Genomic DNA, 19,978 nt, shown 5'->3' on the forward strand with positions numbered 1-19,978 from the left:
TTTTTACATAAACATTTGAATGGTTTTCTGTTTGGTCTGTGTGCCTCATTATCCTCTTCATTAGGCCTTGGTGCTCAATTGTTTTTTCTTTCTGTAATTTATATATATATTTTTTCAATGTTTCAACATTCCTGCTAATTAAATGTGACTTCCATCAGACTTCTGTGTAAGCGATTCCGGACAGCAAAGCTACCTGCATGGGCAGAAGGAGCATATAGCCGTCACACAGTAGAACACTGCAACAGAAATAACGGCTCTGACTGTCACTGGAAGAGTTCAATTAAGCTTTCTTTAAAAAAAGAAAAATACATAAAGTGGATTAGTGAATAATTGTTATTAAACTCTTGAGCGATGGGAGCCGACTACGACGGAGTATTAGGGCCACACATGAAGAGAAAAAATATTTTTGCCATGACGAGATTAAACTCGACATGTCGACTTTAAAGTCGACATGTCGAGTTTAATCTCGCCATTTCGAGAATAAAGTTGATATATCGTGGCGACTTTAATCTCGACATTCCAAAGTTTGGAGAAAAGAGCAACCGCGCTCCACAGCTGCAGTCTGCGTTTTAAGAGTGAAGGTAGTCTTTGACGTGCTGCAACTGTATAACTGTATAATCATCACAGAAAGTACAATTTGACCAAATCATCTACACAAGGCATGTCTGATTCTGGATTCTGTGCATGTAACCTGTGGAGCGGTTGGCTCTCTTGAACTAATTTCAACTTTATTGTCGACACGTCGAGATTAAACTCAACATGACATTTCAACTTTATTCTCGAAATGTTGAGTTTAATGTCGACATGTCGACTTTAAAGTCGACATGTCGAGTTTAATCTCGTAATGGCAAAAATATTTTTTCTTTTCATGTGTGGCCCTAATACTCCGTCGTAGCCGACGGTATCATGAACACATAAAAAAGAAGGAAGGAAGGGAAAAACAGCAAACTGCTATTAATCAGTGGCCACGGCTGCAAAAAAGTCTGTGTGTAGGGTTCTCACCAGCATTAATTATGGGTGGAGTCCAGGGGGCATTTGGTTTCATTCCATGCTACTTTTCTTTCTTGTTTTTTTTTTTTGTTTTTGTTTTTTTTTTTGCTCTTTGCTTATTATGCCCACTTCTTTATTTTTCCATCTTTTCTCCATGTTGGAGGCAATGTTCACATCTCTATCTGTTAGGATGACATAGAGACGGACGGTGGTGCGTTTAAATGCATAGAAAACCCACCCCAAAAAAACTGACTTGCTTGATTCAGCTTGACAGACCGGCCATTTGGGAATCCTCCCCTAACGTGGTTATTTTTGCACCGCTATCTGTCTGCTGGTGGGGGCGGCAGCGCATGTGTTCACCTCCCTGAAAGCGCTCAGGTTCATTTAATGACAGACAGAAGGACACAGACTTAAGATCTGCCCTTTCCTCATGTATAATTGCAATAAAGAGGTAATTGTGTTCCACAACCAGAATACATAATGTAAGTCAGCGCATCTGCACAATTTCAGAGTATTTTTAAAAACCTTCAGCTTAACCAGCGCCTGGGCTTAGATCCGCTGGACAGAGCCCTGGGGGGAGGTAGTCAGAAACATGCAGTTTGACCATTTAGAATGCAGATGCTTTGAAAACTACTGGCTATGCTATATATATATATATATATATATATATATATATATATATATATATATATATATATATATATATATATATATATAAATGGCTTCAACCAGGTTTTGTTTTAGGTGAACAAAGTAGAATTGTTCAGGGCCCCTAAAGGGCCACTGAAAACTTTCTTGTGTGCACCTCTTCTTTTTTTTAACCTTTAATCCACTTTCCAAACATTTCGTAATCATCCATCTATATCCGTTCAGTTGACCATTCGTTTGCAGTTGTGAATGAATTTCACAACATAATCAAGGTTTGTCTATCCTTTGCGCCAAAATAGACCGACCGCAGGACGTCTGGATATGTTTAAAGTGATGTTAAGACACAACATAAAGTTGACGTCTTGCATGCAATACAGCAATGTCTTTGTATGATAGGCCAAACTGAAAATATAGCCTGATTAGTTCATGTACATCCATTTCAATCAACACGGTTATCCAAAATACTCATGTGATCATGTGAGAAAATATCTGGTGAATCTAACTGGTGCACAGGAGAAAGTTGTTTTTTTGTTTTTTTTTAGCAGCTCAGTAGAATTGATTCACTTCAACTGCTTTGAAAAGGTCAAATACGGGTCAATATAAACATAAAGATTGGATTCTGGTACATAACTTTATTTACGTCAGCAAACTCCTTACATTGCTCGCCACTCAGCTGCTGCTGATATATGGCCGATCAAACATATTTGCTTATAAGTGAACATGACTCTTTTCGTGTTACATATTGGCCCCTGGTCCAGTACAGGGGCCGTAATGCAGGTTCCAGGTCGGGGTGAAAAAAAGCGTACCGGAAACGATTGCAAAATAGGCTAAGAACCATGTAGCCTGTGGTAGCAGGGTGCCTTTTAACAAGTCTCTGATACTTACTGTAGTTGCCAATTTGAAAGACTTTGCTGAATAACAGCTTCCACTTCAAAGAATGTGTTTGTAGTTGGATTTGCCAGTAAATTGGCACTTTTTTAACCATACTTGAAATTTTGGTAGAAAATGCTAATTTAATTCACTTTACAGGACTTTGTTGCCTGTAGATATCTAGTTGAACTCTGTGATTTTTTTAGGCTTATGCTTAACTTTTTTACTCTCTCTTCAAATTGTGGGAGAAAATCATTCATTTTATTAATATTTAATTCCAAAAAAAATGAAAATAACAGAGATGTGTCTAAAAACCTGCTGCCAGGTGTTTTCTCCAGTTTATCCAGTTATCTTCATATATGGAGGAAAATATTGCAACTGTTACATGTTAAGTTTGCTCCCATAGTTTCTCTTAACAGCAGACCATCAGTATAAAAAAAATTGAAATTTGCTGGATTAAACATGCAGTTCAAAAACAGCCCTAAGGTTAAAGCACACAGAAAAAGCCCAATATAAAGGTGCTCTCGAAGTGCTGCTGCTGTTATCGTGAATATGAGATGATGTCTGCTTTGTTCTCCTTTTAGGTTAATGTGCTTCTAAGTCTTATTAAATTTAACGTCTCTGTAGAGTTTGAAAAGCATACTTCACATCTGTCGCTGCCTCTCTAATATACATCTTTCTCTATTATATTTGCCATTCTATTTTAGTTTTACCATCTGCAGTTGGTTAATGGGGGGTTTCAGTGCTTTTACCCACTCATGGCGTATTCAAACAGCACAGCTTGAAGCTGTTGACTGTGTTTTTCAGTGAATACTACGTGACGATGGTGAAGTGGGCCACCGCGACCAAGCTGGCCATTAACTGGCTGAACAGAGCCCAGAACATTTCCATGCTGACGCTGTGTGAGGCCACGACGGGCGTCTGCACAAAGGTACGGTCCAGCGTGTGTCTTATGAGAGCTTTTTGTGCCTGAGGCTGTTTTCCGTGTGTCGACTGAAAACTGGCAATCTGTTCTTCCAGAAACACGAAGATGAAAGCGAAGGCTGGCTCTACAGGCAGGTGAGTGTGTTGAACACATTTTGAACTGATGTTTGGAGGTTTTGATGAGCTGTAAAAAGAATTAAGTTGTAAAAATAATGATTCAATGAGTTAAATTAGCTTTTTTCTGCATTTTCTGGCCGATTACAGACTGATTTAAGCATAATCAGTTATTTTTATTTCTGTCTTTTATCAATCGTAATTGGCCATTGTGTTTGTTGTGGTTTTGGTGGTCTTTTTTTGCTGTTTTTTTTAGTAACAAAAATGAAAAATCATTTGTTTCTCTTCAGAATGAGGAGCCTCTGTTTTCTAAAGACGGCCTCAAGCTCTTCTTCACTCGCGCCATTCCCCAAGGAGGCCGTGGGAAGTTCTTCCACATCTCCATGTCCGTCTCTCAGGTTAGAAAAATACACTTGGAATATACTTCCTTATGATGTTAATACAAAGGTATTCTAAATAAAGGATGTTATTCTAGCAATAAACAGAAGTGGCAGTGTTGACATAGACGCCGTATAAACACTGCCTAACAGTTTCTATTTTTTTCACTTTACAAACAACTTTGATTTTAAAGGATTCTTTTAGAGATATAAAATCAGAAATTTTATTTTTATTTTTTTTTTTCAGTGCCGCTGAGTCATAGCTCTATAGAAGCACCCTTCGTTGTGTCCATGAACAATCATATTTAGGTTAACCATAGGTTCAGTTATATTTACTAGGGATGCACGATATTGGGATTTTGGCCGATATCCGATATGCCGATATTTTAAAACTCATGTAGCCGATAATGGCCAAGTTTTGTTATCCATTTCTGACACTGAAAAATAATATACTCAAATATATTTTCATATGCTGATATCAAATTGATATTTAAAAACGCAGTATCGATCTATTTTACCTTCAAAATCTCGTGAAATTTCATCGTTCTGTTACAAACTCTCGTGATATTTTGCAAATTCTTGTAAAATTTGGTTAGTTAAAATCGATAGCAAAATTTTGTGACTTTTCGGGGGATTTCGTAGCATAACGATGACATATAGCAATATTTCATTAGTAAAAGAGATTGATATGGTGTTTTTAAATGGCAATATATCAGCATATGAAGATATTGTGATATTTAAATGTATCAATATTTTTTCCCTCGTCTTTTGGATTTTTTTAAGTCTGTAAAAAAGAAGTTTTTGAGGAAGAAGAAGAAGTAGTATTTTTTTTTTTTTTTTTTTTTTTTTAGACTTTAGAAACTCAGAAGCTGATCAAATATCGGGTTAAATATCGGTGGGGTGGCCGATGTCCGATATTCAGTTTTAAGGCCGATACAGGCCGATACCGATAGGGGGCCGATTATGTCGTGCATCCCTAATATTTACACTTGGTAACACTAACACATGAATGTAATTAATGCCGTGCCACTGTAGCTCTGTTTTGTTTTGCTGAATCGTTAGCATCCATCCGATTCACATGATGAAAGGTTTTTTTTTTTTTTTTTAGTTTTTTCAGTATTTTTCCTGTATTTAGCTCCATTTATATCCATATCCATTCAACAAACTCCCCTGTTTGTTGATGAAGAAAAGCATTCTCAGAGCATGATGCTGCCACTGATGTGTTTTCCTGTGGGGATGTGATTTTGAGAGGGCAGATTTTGACATGCAGCCCAAAAAAATCAATACGGGTCTCATCATGTAACCATGGCGACGTTCTTCTAGATGTCTGCTGCGCCCCTTACATGGCTGTTAGCAATCTGCAAACGTTAGTCCTTTAGGTGATCTACATTTTTACACAGTTCTTCTGAAATCCTTTTTACTTGTGTTTTTTCTGTCCTTCGGGGCAGCATCTCCCAACCCATTCTGGTATTCCAAATAGTAGTGATCCACCCACTATTGTAACTTTTTACAAGCTATATGAATGATGCCCTCTGAAAAGGCGCAGCAACAAGTTAGATATTGATGGAAATGTAATTTCCGCCTCCATTTTCCTCTCCTCTTTCATGTGTGCTCTCTCCCATCCAAGTCATTTCTCTCAGATGTAATGGTCTTGACAATGATCAGAGTGACGATCCTGATTTTTGCTTCTTCTGCAAGTTAAATGATAAAAAAAAGGTTAAAATAAAAGGAAACAGCAGTAAATGAGCCAAAAGTTGTTTCTGTTCCAAATACACCCTTAGTCTGAAATTTCTTCTGTGTAGGGGATGAGAACCACAGTTTGTTATTGCACCTCAAGCAAACTGATAAACATGAAGGTGCCTCTGAGCGTTGATGGTTGCTATGGTGACAGATTTATCAGATCTGATCAATGCTCTCCTTGTCTCACTCAGGTGGATTGCCATGTTTTGGCAGGTCTGCATCCTCTTTTCGTTTCAGATGATATAAAGAGCTCTGTCAGATGTTAGAAGCTGATTGAAATGTTGAACACTTAAATATTAAATACTTAAATATAAATATATTAAATGCGTAGAGGTTGTTGTAATATAAAAATATTGGAAATATATTGTTAGGAATAGATACCTTAGGAGGAAAAAAACAGAATGGTAAATTAATAATAATTATAAAAATAAAGTCACTGTTTTTAAATAAAAAAGTTCTGCACTCTAGTTGCAGCTAATGATTATTTTTAATAATCTGCTGTTCTGACATCTATTAGGTAGGAATTACAGTAATTGTCTCATTTTGCAGATTTTTCATATTTCTACCTTAGCTTGAGTATTTAAGATGTATAAATCAGAATGCAAATTTTTTATTTTATTTTGTTTTTTTAAGTAAATGTTTTATTGGCTAAAACACAATATGTATACCTCGGAAGACTTATTGCAAGGCTACATCAGCAGAGAAGCCTGTTCGGGTTGACTTAACAACATTACAGTGTAGAGCTAAATTAATATTTCTTTAAAGAAAAAATTTAAGAATAATTAATAAATTATACAGAATGAAAGCCTAAAACTATAGCAATTCATAGGTCCTGGATAGAGCTTAAGAAAGATTTTCTATATTGTTTTAGTTTTATTAATTTTCTGGGTGGGTTCCTGTGATACTAAATCCTTTAGAGTCTATTTACTCAGGCTAATGAATTACTTGACAATTATTTCAATAATAGATTAATCACAGTTGTTTTAGTGTGATTATCCAGCACACTGTTCTTGTGGTGTGAGTCTTTTAAGAGACTCCATTGAGTTATTTTCATAGAATGGTTTAACATTACTGGGACTGGGAGATATGACTTGGAAATCCTTTCCCTAAATTTTTCCAAGCAAATGCAGTTTTTTTTTTCTTACTTAAGTTTCATAATAAAAATAATAAATGCATCATATTACTTTCAAAAAGTAGCTTAGATTTCATTCATGGCCTCTAGAAGGCGACAGTAAGATAAAGGGCAAAGAGATTCCACAGTGAAACAAGCTTGTGAAATAATCGTTTTTAAATATAAACATATTAAATGTTTGCAGCTAGTGGGTTCACACAGGGAGCTAGTTTATTATTTATAAGGACAGATCTAAGAATCGAAACGATTCAAAAACTTAAGTGATATCACTATGAGCCATGGTGGCCTGTGTAGGGAAATTTGTAAGAAAAAAAAAAACAGATTTTCCAAAAATTTAATCATTTTAAACAAAACATTTGATCAATAGATAAAATGATTAATCTTCCAGCTCTGATAAGATCTCCTCCATACATCACTGATAACACAAACATTTAGAGTCATTTTATTTACTTACTTATTTACTTATATGATGCGCTGAAACACTTCCCATCAAAAGAAATGCTGATACAAATTTTATCAGCAAGCTAAGTTTAAACCAGGTAGAAAAAAAACCATCTACTTCAGGCTATTTTTTAGATTTTTGTAGATCCCACTTCAGCACACACCAGTGCATTTTCTGAGCAGCAGGGTGGCTCTATGGTTAGAGCTATGGTTAAGCCATCTTTGCCAAAAATCTTTTTTTGTTTGTTTTTTAACCAAAATTGCCAAGGCAACTTTATTTTGATATTTTTCTCTGGAAGTATATGCATATTAGACTCCAAATTTTATTTAATTTTTTTTTTTCCCAGAGTCCAAAGATGGGACTTTGCTGTTGCATAGAAAACTGCTTACCCCTTGCATGCATGGATCTGGATACCACCTGCAACTCTCTCTTCCTTTCTGCATGGTGGAAAACCCACTCTATGCATCTTACCACCAATTAGGGGGCTTTTTCTTTTTAAAACAGTAGAGAATAGAGTGCAAATACAGATAATTTTTCCGCCCTAGTTACCACTTCGGCCCAATACCAAGAAAGTTATTTAATTCCTGCCTGCGATCTTTCTGCTCAGAGCGTGCTTACTCCAGGTGCTCTGGCCTCTTCTCACATTCCAAAAGTATATGCAATGTTAGGGTAATCATCAGTCTAACTACATTGCCTTTTATAGGAATAAGGGAATGGTTGTGTGGTTGGTTCTGCAGTGCGTCTCTTTGTCGCCCTGTCCTGAGTTTACCTCTCCTCTCTCCTAATTATTGTTGGAGTTGGTAGCTGGCCCCCTTGACCCTGCAAGGAAAAGCAGCTGCAGAAAATAGATGGATATTGCAGCTTTTTTTCTAGTCATGTTAAAAAAAAGCTGAAATCAGACCTTGAACTGGGTAATAAACCAGTCCTCCTTCCCTGATCCTCCATCCAGAGGTACATTTTTCAACAAGTAACGTATTAAGGCACAGAACATTTTAAGGATGCTCAGATTTATCTCTGCAGCCCGGCACAATGTGCAGTAACTGCTGCCAGCAGGTAGATGAATGTGCTTCAGGCTTTCAGCTGAAATAGACAAACAGCAGCTGTGCAGCGCCTAAATGAGCAATAAAGTAAAGTGTGGAAGTTTCTCTGCTTTAGACGTTGGTCGTCTGCCTCGTGGTTAAGCTCGGGGCTGCATCTGAGGAGGGAACATTGATATATTGCTACCCAGGATGCTCAGCAATCTCACTTGAAAAATCGGGTAATAGAGGAAATCAGTCTAAATATAAAGTCCCTGTTTCCTTTTATTGCTCACTTTTCAAACAAAAAGTGATTTACTGCAGATTTCTACATTTTTCTATATTATAACCAAAAACTTAAATGTGATCTATTGGAATCTTATGCGATGAACAAATGCAAAGTAGTGCATCATTTTTCTAGTTTTTGCCACAAGCAGTTGTATTCATAAAAATTCCTTTACAAAAATGCAGCTTCTCTGTAAATTTCCTCCAATGGTTTGTTAAGGAGCACTAGTGAACAGAAACCATCATGAAAACCAAGGGACACAGCATGCAACACACAGAGGAGTTAAAAGAAAGGCTAGGTTATAGACTAATAACTCAAGCTTTGAACATCTCACTATATTCAATGCATTATCTGAACGTGATAATAGGATCTTCCACCAGCAGACTTACCTACAGATCAGAGGCCAGAAGAGGATAATATTTATCAAAAAAAGCAACTAGAGGCCAATTTATCCTCTGGAGGGTTTGCATAAATACTGGTATGCCATTACTTTTGCTTTAATCTGACCACCATTAAATAGCAGGAAGATTTTAAGCTCAATTGATGAAAGTTTAATTTGAACAAACCATGTGGTGCACACAGCAAACAAGGAGGATATGGCTTAATTCTGCTAAGATTAAAATTAAACCCACTCTGAGCTACTGGTGGAGAAAAACAATGAATTCCCTTTTATTTTAGTTTAAATCCCAATTTCAGCTTTACCATATCATCCTTACTTTAGAACATGATCTAAAAGAAAATCATCCTGTTATTAGAGCAATGGGCATTTGTTAATAGATTATAATCAGTTCATATTTTAAACAATTCCCATTTATTAGAAATGTTTCAATTCCTAAGCACATAAAAAAAGAACTTAATAACACCACCATTCAGGTAGATGTAATTAATACTACTGTAGCTAGCACTAATTTAACACTATAGTCACTTATTATGTTTTCATTCACACATAGATGACAGATAACAGCCTAAGCATATAATGTACCCAGCATAGAGAAGAAACAGAGAAGATAATGTAAGCACGTTTAACTGCCTTTATAGCACTTTATGTGTGGATTAGCCTCTTATTATGAAGGTTTCTGGTTTGGATGCCATTAAATAGACATAAATCTTTGTGTCGGTATTCATAAATATTTGTGTCAGCCATGTGTAATCAAGCTCTCAGATACAGTGGTGGGTGTTTAGTAAATGTGATGAGTTGGTAATCAGTTGATAATCAGTTAAACCAACAAACCAAAACCATTCTGTAGATCGGAAAAAGAGCTAAATGTTTCCTCACTCAGGGCTAGTTACAGCTGGAGGAAGGGCTGCTGCTGTATTTTCCCCCTGTGTATACCGAGGGGAAAAACAAAACTAAAATAAAACGTTCCTGAGCAAAAGCATAGAACTGCAATGCATAGAAAGGCATTTGTGATTTCATGATCTCATTGCTTTGGTGTCTCCTCAGCCTTTTCGTATCCTTCATGATCTAAGATGATAATATCGTCTCCCATGAATTTAAAAAAGCTTTCCAGGTACATCTTATTATTAGAAAGTACATATATTTGATTAACTCTATACACCAAGTAAAACATTGTACAGATAGTGATCACATTGATGTTTCGTAGCAGTATGTATATTTGTGATAATTATGACATTCTACCAAAGCAACTAAAAAACATACATTAATGTGATTTCGATAAGTGTTTTTGTCTAGGCTATTAAATCTCACCAGCTTCATTTGTAATTGTATTAGTTTGTCATTAATTATTATCAGTGAATACAATTCATAAAACAAACCGTTTAAAGGTTATAGTTTTTCCTAGGCTTTGTATTTATTTAAAAATTAAATACAAAATGCTTTTTGTTTTCTCTCTTCTGTTCCTGAAGCCCAACACCAGTATAGACACCCTGCAATCCATTACATCTGGAGACTGGGATGTCACCAAGGTCCTGGCCTACAATGAAGACAGCCAAGTGGTGTAAGTTCACAAAAACAGCTCCAAGTCATTTTTTTGTTGTTTTTTTTGGTCATGAATGTTTATATAAAAATAAAATCTTACTTGTTGGTAGCTTCACATTTTTTGGTTAGTAAAGTCAGCCAATACATTTGATCAATAATGCAAAGCTGTCATTGTTTCCTCAAGATTTTATTTTTAGGATCTGTTTATCCTATAAAGCAAAATGTGATGCTCTTAAGTAACTTTAGGGGTATAGCTCATCCAACAGCCTTTCTTAAAGGTATAGAGGAGGTTTTTTGGAAATTTTTAAAAAAGACCTGCTTTCTCCACTTAAAAAAAATGCACATGCACAACCCTGTACCCGCTGCTGAGAGGGAACGCCTATTAAACACGTGCGAGAGCGTGCACGAGCCCATTTCTCCTCATCCACGCTCTGTTTAGAAGTTGCTGTTTGCATCGCTCATACAAGCTTACTTTCCAAAAGAAGATTTGCTAATTTTTCCACTATGTCAGATTCATCACCGGTAAGTGAAAATGGGGACGAACACGAAGGATGATGATCCACCCGGAAAAAGAACATCCTGCACTATACCTTTAAGTCTCCACTCATGGATGCCTTTCTGTCCCACTCTGTTTAGACGTCTCTAATCGGATTAGTTGATGACTTTAACTTTAACATTTTTAGGATGATTTTGTTTGTTTTCACGCAGAAAAAGCTAAAACCTCTAATTGAAATCTACGCTAGAACATTTAGCCTGTTTAGAGTCCAGATTGGCTTGGCTAAAGGATGAAAATACAGGAAGTAGATGTAGAGCTTGGGGAAAATATTGAGAATTAAACATATTATTGTGTTTCTGGGGGTAAGTTATATGAATAGAATGCTGACAAATTATGAAGTTGTCTACAAAGTTGCTTGGGGCTTTATGCTTTATAAAGTAGTGGACTTTGTTTATTGGTTTTACTACATCTCACTTTGCAACATATGCCTGAAGGCATTGGCTAAAGCCTGCAACTTTTAGCTGCTTTCAGATCGAGGTTGGATCACATTCATAAGTGAACAGCAGAGATTTATTTTCTGAACTGTACTGATGCAGCGAGTTGTTAAGCCATTTTTTAGGACTGCCAAATTTAATACCTCTAGAATATTTTCCCCTCAATAGGAAATTGAAAATATCAGCATAGACAACATAGTGTAAATTATTTAGTTAAACGATAAATTAAAAAAGCAACCAGCTTTTCTGGCTCCAAAAACTAATTCTCAAGGAGCTAAACAACACAAAATATGCACATTGTCTAGTCGTCTTTTTGATATAACTATGGAAATGCATGACATTTCTGCCTTAGTTAAAATGTCACTGCAAATCCTCCTTCAATCCACGACAATCATCATTCTGAACAGAACAAAGCACCCTAAATGTGGGCGTATCGGAGCTTTGTGTCTCTGGTGGAACTCTAATCCTACTTTGATAAGTAGATCCTTTTTTTTTTCAAATAAAGAATCATTGATCCGCCTCTGATTTCATAAGCATATCTACACATAAACATTCAAAGTAACACTATAACTTCAAGGCTCTGCACAAAGAGGAAAGTTTGTTTGGAAAAGTCTTTCCTCCGAAAATAAAGTCTAGCTTCACCCTTTGGGGGAAGATGTGCCCCATTTTATTATTTTCACTATTATTCATTCCTGAAGCATCTATTTCAGTGAGCAGCTGTGTTCCAGGTAGTTTATTTTCTTCCATACTGAACATGTCCTATTCCCTATTACTGAGTTTTCATGTTCTTTTCCTCTAATAACTCAGATACTTCCTGAGTACTGAAGACGGACCGAAGAGGAGACACTTGTACAGGTAATGGCTGCTCTTAAGAAAAAAGATGTGTTTAAAAAGCTGAACATCAACGGATTGATTTCCTTATTTTTGTTCAGCGCCGACACATTTGGATCATTTAACCGACGCTGCCTGTCCTGTGCCTTGGCCGACAGCTGTGGCTACGTCAGCGGCTCCTTCAGTCACAACATGAGTTACTTCCTGCTCAACTGCCAAGGTAAAACACACTATTACCTGGAGTGGTCTATAAAATAAAATTCAGCTTTTTTTTTATCTATGACCTGTTGCTTAAAACAGCTATAGAACCCCAGCTTTTTACATCCTAGGGTCAAAACTTTATGCTCATTCTTTATTTCCAAATAGTTAAAAATCAGTCAGACTGGATGGGTAGCCTGTGTAGATAATACTTTTGAAAGTATTGCAGATGTTCTCCTTTGGATTAGCTTTAACTGAACCATTTTAACTTATCTTTTCCATTTTAGCTCTTTCTGTTTGGGGTTCTTCTGCATTATCAAAGAGAGCCTTTGATAATTAAATCTATCCATCTTCCTTGTTCCTGCACAAAAAAACAAAAAAAACAAAAACAATCCTATTGTATCTCCCATTGTTTTATATTCGGGCATCCTTCCATCCTCACAGGGTATCTTATGTTTTTCCTTTGTGTCCTTCATTATTTTGTCCCACCTCCTCCCTTCTTTGATTCCTTTCCTTTTCTATGACTTAATCCCAAACCGCTCCCCAAGCACTCGCAATAAAGTCACGCTCACAGCTGTGAAAGGCGTCTTGATTAAAGGTGGGGGGTGTAAACGAGAATGGGACGACTTCGTCTCTCCAACGGAAAAAGAAAGCAGTCATTGCTGTGGCTATACATTGATAACCCCATGTGTGTGGCTGTAGCTCTGTGGTGCAGGGTGAGATTAAAATATCTCCTATATACCTTAATATATATGTCAAATATATAATATATATATCTTTCTTAAAACAAAAGTTTATGCTCAAATACAACTTAATTAAGGAGGGCCTTCCATTTAGGAATTTATCTAATTTTTTTTTTTTTATGCCTAACTTTGGATTTTTCATAAATGTGATGAAGATGCAGCAAACTGATGGAACTTAAGGTCCACTCACCCTACCCACTAAATGTTTTGGAATGGCCTTCAATGTGGTGGACCTTCCGCAGGAAAACGCAACCGGAGGGTTGAGTTATTGCTTAGGGGACTGTTTGGGATTGAACCTTTCTATTTTTATGTGCTACTTTTTTCTTCTATTTTTAGCCTTGCTTACTTATTTGTTTCGTTTATCCTTTCCCTCTTTCGTTCAAAAACCTTTCCGTTTTTGTGCTTTTACCTCTTTCCCTCTTTGTTTTTTTTCTTCTTCTGTCTATTCTCCCTTCTTTGTCTCCTACCTATGATTTATTTTGCCCTCCCTGCGTTCCCCTCCTTGTTTCCTTACTTTCTTCTTCTGCACCCTTATGCCCCATCGCTCATCTACCGGTATTGTCCGTTCCCTTTTTGGGTCAGGTCTCCATTCCTACCTTGCCTGCTACAGCTGCTTTACGTATTTTTTCCACTAGTGTCCCTCCTAACTTGTTCTTCTTCCCTTCTCTCTTCCATTCCTTATTTTCCTTTATAGTTTCTGCCCTTTTGCCAAACCTCCCTTCTATCCTGCTCCCATCCTTTCTTCACTTCTTCTCCTTCCTTTTTTTTCTGGTTTCTAAATTTCAACCACACATTTTTTTCTCATAAATCCACTTTTACCTTCAATATTTTGTATTTATCACAATGATCATCTGGGACAGAGAACTCAGAATATATAAGTTTTATTTTTATATCAAAAGGCTGTAGGAACTCTGGATTTTGTTAATGTAATAAAATGTATAAAGATAATATTATTGCTTAAAGTAGAAAGATAATATTATTGCTTAAAGTATAAAGATAATATTATTGCTTATTTGTATGAGGTGGCACTAATACCTTTGAGTGTTAAGCAGGAAGTTAGACTTTACCTTTAAAGACAATGAAAAACTTTATTTTATCCTTCCTCAGAGTTTTGATCTGCTTGAAAGTAGAAGCTGTTTTGTTTGTCTAAAGGTAATTCACATCACATCATCTCAAGGCACTTTAAAGGTTAAAGGTTGGTGGTGTCCACAGATGGGGCGGTTCAGAGCTCCTCTTGTCTTGGCATTTTTTAAGATGTTTTTTTATTACTTTTATTAACATATCAAGGAACACCTACAGTCAACAAAATCTCTCCCACATAGGTTTACAGAGTGAACAGTGCATAATAATGAACTTTTTAAACATGCATAATATATCGCAGGACATACAACCATCAAAGGAAAGAGTGACGAAATGAGACGAAACAAAATCAGGGATCCTTGGCTGGCACCTTGGTACAGCTACAGAGAGGGACACACAACTTGCTGCTACCCAGCATTTTTCTCTCAAATGCCAGACCCTTCACAAATAATATAGATGAGCTGAAGCTTCCGTTGGCATCAGGCAGACTTCTACATGACTGTTGCATTATGCTGGCCTTACTCATCCATTCCAGACACAGCTATCAAGCTGGTATGATGCACAGCAGAATAGATGCAATGAGATCCACAGCTCCAGTAAGTGTGAAGAACAGTTAGTGTGCAAATAAACAAGCATTATTCAGCAGACCTGGAACTTATGAACCTTAGATGCAAGCAGTCGTATCTGTCCCATGAGACCTTAAGAGGAAGTTACTGGTAACTGTCATAACTGCTGTAAACATTCCACCTGATGCTAATCCCTTTACAGCTCTTAGACACTTAGTTAATGCTCTCAGTCATAAACACAACAGAAGCAGCGCACATGAAGGCAGAGGATCTTAACCATGTGGATTTGCCACAAGGGGAGCTAAGACACTGCATAAAGCTTATTTTAACATCAAGCATTAATACAAGGCCAATGAGCTGCCCTGTTTAAGGTGATCACATGTTGCTGGTTCTTATTCTGGCATAAAATTTCCTGAGGGCACTACTCATAAGCTGCAGGACTGTATAGTAACCAACTGGTATTTTTTTCTGGCATCACGGGGTATTCACCTCACCAGCACTTTGTTGCATCTGATATTTATGTCAACACCATCATAGTGGACAGGCACATTTCACAATCAGAAGCCCTGGATAAACAAGAAGGTTGAGAAACTGTTGAGGTCTGGAGACCAGGACATACACAGCTGTGCCCAAGCCTCTTTGAAGAGGGGGAATAAGAGAGGCCACAGCCAACTACTGTACTAGCAGAGGTGTGGCACAGTTTCTATTGCATCACTAATTTCAGATTCAGCAATAAAAGTGAAATCTTTGGGAAGGCTTTTCTGGCAGAGGAGTTGAATCACTTCTTTGTCTATTTCAAGCTGAATCACCAGCAGAGTCCTTACTGGAACGGCCATTGCTTCACAGCCAGACCATCACTGCACAGTTACAGGAAGTATGGTGAATGCTGAAGCCAGTGAACCCTCAAATAGCTAGTGGCAGTGTGACAGGGAGGGTGCTGAGGGACTGCAGACCAGCTAGCTTAGGTTTTTAACCCCCATCTTTCATAAGATTCTCACCCAGTGCTTCATCCCACCATGGTTAAAGTCCTTCATCATCAACCCTCTACAAAAAAGGAGAAAACATTAGACATCTCAGTGACTGTCAGTCAGTGGCACTTACCTCGTTCAGTATGAGATTTTATTTATTTTTGCCTCTGAGTCGTTTTTTTTTGTTTTGTTTTTTTGTCAAAAAGGATCAAAAACAAGATATACACTAATTACAGAAAAAGCTAAGCTCATGGCTATGTCTAAGAGAGAAACAAGACCAAGAACTGAAGCACTTCAGAGATGGAACAAGAGTTTGAAATTCACCTTTAATCTCTTCAGAAAATTTTCTGAGCCCTTTTGTGATCATTCCTATTATCTGCCTCTTGTTTTCTCATACAGTTTTTTCCTGTGGCCAGGGGAGGTTGTGCTACAGTTCCATGGATTTCAAATTTCTGAATAATATGTACAACTGTAGTCAGAGGAACATCAGGCTGCTTGGAGATGGTCTTATTGCCTTTATCTTTAACATGCTTGTCTGTGATGTTTCTTTTTAATTTCCCATGACTACTCTTTCCTTCACTTCCCTTGTTCCATGTTGAGCGTGGTACACACCATGTCACCGAACAGCACAGTGAATACCTGCTGCCCTATATGGTATATAGGCCCACTGATTTCAAGATTGTAAACACCTGTGATAGTAATTAGTGGACACACTTGGATTGAACATGTCCCTTTGGTAATGTTTAGCAACATCAAGTTGTTTCTGTTACCATTGTGGGTTTTCTTGTCCATGTGTTTATGTGATAGAGAGAATTTAAAATTCAGTTCTGGATTGACCAGGGAGCCAATGAAAATAAGTTATAAAGGAGAAATATGATCTCTCTTTTTAATTTTCATCGCAACTTTGGCTGCAGCATTTTGGATCAGCTGAAGGCTTTTGACTGTAGTTTATGGACTTCCTGATAGTGGCAAGTTGCAATAGTCCATCCTTGTATAAATGCTTAGACTAGTTTCTTAGTACTCCTGGAGAAGATATTTAACATTTTTTTCAATATTCAAGAGATGGAAGCAAAGAATTCTAGATTTAAAGAGCTATATGACAAGTTGTCAAAAAAAAAAAAAGTGGCACGTTTTCTAACTTAAAAGTTGCTGCCTACTACTACTTACTGGAGGGCCACACCTTCTGATGACGTCCCCCACACCAATTTTATTTTGCATTTTAGACACTTCCATCTACATCATTTTCACAACACACATCTATGTAGGGCATTTTCGGGGGGTGGGGGTCAGGGCCACCGGGGGGGGGCTTGTTTTATGGGCCTCACCACGGTTGGCCGCCTCCATCCCCTCTCGCATCTAGACATTGAGGGTTGAGGGATGGCGAAGGGGGGGGTGTGCTGGCACCGTCTATCTCCTGGAGGGGGGGTGGAGTGTGCCGGACACCCCCTCTTGGTACTCCCAGTTTTAATTGCATCTGAGAGCAACACGCAACAACACCACATTCGAGCGGGCGTAGTGAGGATCGGGGTCTTCTCACACCCCTGTTCTCCGGGTGCCGCCTGGAGTCTGGGGCCTGGAGGAAGAGCGGGCCACCTGGTCCGTGGTTTTGGCTGGGGCTGGCTGCGGGGCCTAGGTGGCCTGCCAGTGGCGGGGCTGTCACCTCTGCTCTCCCCAAAGAAGGTTGGATGGAGGGGCATGAAGTGCCTGGTTGAAGGTTTTTTTTTTTTTTTTTTTTTCTTTCTTTCCGGGGGGGCGGTTCTGGTTGGGTGGCCGGCGCAGGATGGGTGGGCCCCGGTCCCGGGGGGGGCTCTTGCTGGGGGTGGTCCGGTCCGTGTGCGGGGTGGGGGTCGGGCTTGAAGCAGGAAAGAGATGGTTTGGTGTGGCGGTGTCGCCGCTCCCCTCCCCTCACATCCGGATTTTAGGTTCACTTATGGGGTCATCCGATAGTCCCGGGACCAACCACCGGTGTCACCGGGTTTTTGGTCCTGGTATTATTGGATGTGAGTGTTATGTGTGAATGTGTGTCCGCGTTGTTATTTTCTTTATTTATTATTATTTTATTCAATTTTTTTTTTTTTTTTTTTCTTCCGTGGTACGAGTGGGGGCACTAGGGAGGGAAAGCATGATTGAGATGGTGTGTGTTTTTTTTTTTTTTTTTTTTTTTTTTCTTCTTTCTTCCCAGGTTGGGGTCTCAACCGCACCCTCTCCCAAATACATCTCAAGTCTCCGCTAAGTGCGGAGCCCATTCCCCCCGTCCTGCTCTCCCTCCGCTGGCTGGCGTCGGGGCTCACCGGTGCACTGGTGGAGCTGGGGGTGGATGCCCGGGGGACTGCTGGCTCATTCCTGGCGGCCTCTCCGCCGGGAACTTTACATGCACAAGTTCACCCTCACAAACAACTACAGGTGCTAGGCTTCAGGTACTTAGAGATTCACTTCCAAACAGAAACCCCACATTCATATCTTCAGGTAACACAGAGTACATGTCAGACTTAATAATATTACTGTAGCGATAGTTTCAAAGTGTTTGCTTTATTGTATATCTCATACCATGTCTTTTGGTTGTGCTGTTCTTTTTTTTTTTTTTTTTCATCTCATTGCAGGTGATGAAGCAGACTGAAAATGTTTTGTCATTGTCTCCTTTCTATCTCCTCTTTCTTTCATCTTTTGTCCTTTTTTTTTTTTCTTTTTCCTTCTTCTTCTTCTGTTTTTCTGTTCTACTTACATTGCAGTGTCCATATGAACTGTAAAACTCCCTGCATAATTATAATAAAGCAATTTATATGCATGAAACAAGTGGAGCAGTATGGCAATTGCCATACCGCTACACTTGTGAAAGTAAAATCTGTTGGGCTCCTTTTGGCATCAAGACAATTATTCTTATTGCCACCTTGCCAGACAGGACACTGTAAAAAAAAAAAATAAATAAGTTGCTGCCTAACAATTTTAAACCGTTCCAGATGATCCAGCAGCAGCAGTAGATGACTTAGAAATCTTTGATCTCCTTCTGCTATGTCAGGCATGAAAACACCAAAAGACTGAGTAAAAAAAAAGATCTTACGATCAGAGAAATGTTTGGATGTCAAAGCACCTTTGTCATGAGAAAAGGTTTGAAGACAGTTGCTTCAGTATTTAATTACACATGCAGCACTTTTGAGACAATCAGCTCTGAATCTGAATTTAAAAGTAGACACAAAATGACCATAATGACATCAAAGCCAGTCTGCTGACCTGCTCTGCAGTCTGTGAGCTTGTACCTCATGCAATTTTAATCCACTTCGCTACCTTGCAGCCTGCCTCTGATCTTATTTGGGGAGGTTTTGATATCATCATTGTGTAGAGGAGATGGGGAAGGATGAGAGGAAGAAATAAAAAGATGATTTGCAACGGATACAGCCGCAATGTTTCTGTGTTCTCAATCTGCTAAGTGCATCGATCACTTGGTTTGCTGCTCCTCCCCCCACTGGGTCTGCAGTATCGGAGCTTTGTTTCTTTTTGTGGCCCAGATACAGAAAGGCTGCTCCAGCTATTGCATTAAATAAATCAAATAAGAAAAGATTTTTCCTCTGTCTGGAACACAGAACTCCTGGTATACATTCTTCTCTTATTGTGTCTCTTATCTACAAGGGCCTGCTAAAGTATCCATACACAGTGAATGTTTTCTACATTTTATTACCATACAGCACAAAAAATAAAAGTATTTAATCAGGATTTTATGTGAAAAATGCTCACAAAGTAAGAGTGGAAGGAAAATGGTGCCTTCTTTAGTATGAGACCCTAAAGTTCATTTGTACTGCACATCTATAAGCCAGCCAATTTAATGTACATTACAAAAATAAAACAGAAATGAAAAACACATAAAATAAATAAATAGTAAAGGTGGGTGAATAAAAGCTGGACTACAGGCAATAACTAATAATGTTTCAGTAAACAGTTAAATAGAAGAATAAAATGCAACTCACAAATGGGTTTTAAATCTTGATTTAAAGGAATTTAGGTTCTCAGCATTTTTAGTCTTTTGGAGTTCAAGGTAGATTTTTTGGAGCGTAAGAAATAAAAGCTTCTTCTCATTGTTTGGTTCTGTGGGTGTGCAGAGTAGACGAGCTAGAAGCCCTGAGAGGTCATGG

At 38.2% G+C, this 19,978-nt stretch overlaps 1 protein-coding gene across 1 annotated transcript in view; it reads left to right on the forward strand.

Moving 5' to 3' along the window:
* dpp6a (dipeptidyl-peptidase 6a) overlaps window positions 1-19,978 on the forward strand; it is a 304,855-nt gene that overhangs the window by 269,816 nt on the left and 15,061 nt on the right. The window contains exons 11-16 of the mRNA XM_038291115.1: window positions 3,316-3,439; window positions 3,529-3,567; window positions 3,837-3,944; window positions 10,406-10,497; window positions 12,276-12,323; window positions 12,401-12,519. Of these exons, the coding sequence (XP_038147043.1) occupies window positions 3,316-3,439; window positions 3,529-3,567; window positions 3,837-3,944; window positions 10,406-10,497; window positions 12,276-12,323; window positions 12,401-12,519 (530 nt within the window). The remainder of the gene's footprint in view (window positions 1-3,315; window positions 3,440-3,528; window positions 3,568-3,836; window positions 3,945-10,405; window positions 10,498-12,275; window positions 12,324-12,400; window positions 12,520-19,978) is intronic.

The sequence above is a fragment of the Cyprinodon tularosa genome, unplaced genomic scaffold (assembly GCF_016077235.1).
Source record: "Cyprinodon tularosa strain WSP-4 unplaced genomic scaffold, ASM1607723v1 ctg294, whole genome shotgun sequence".
NCBI lineage: Eukaryota > Metazoa > Chordata > Actinopteri > Cyprinodontiformes > Cyprinodontidae > Cyprinodon > Cyprinodon tularosa.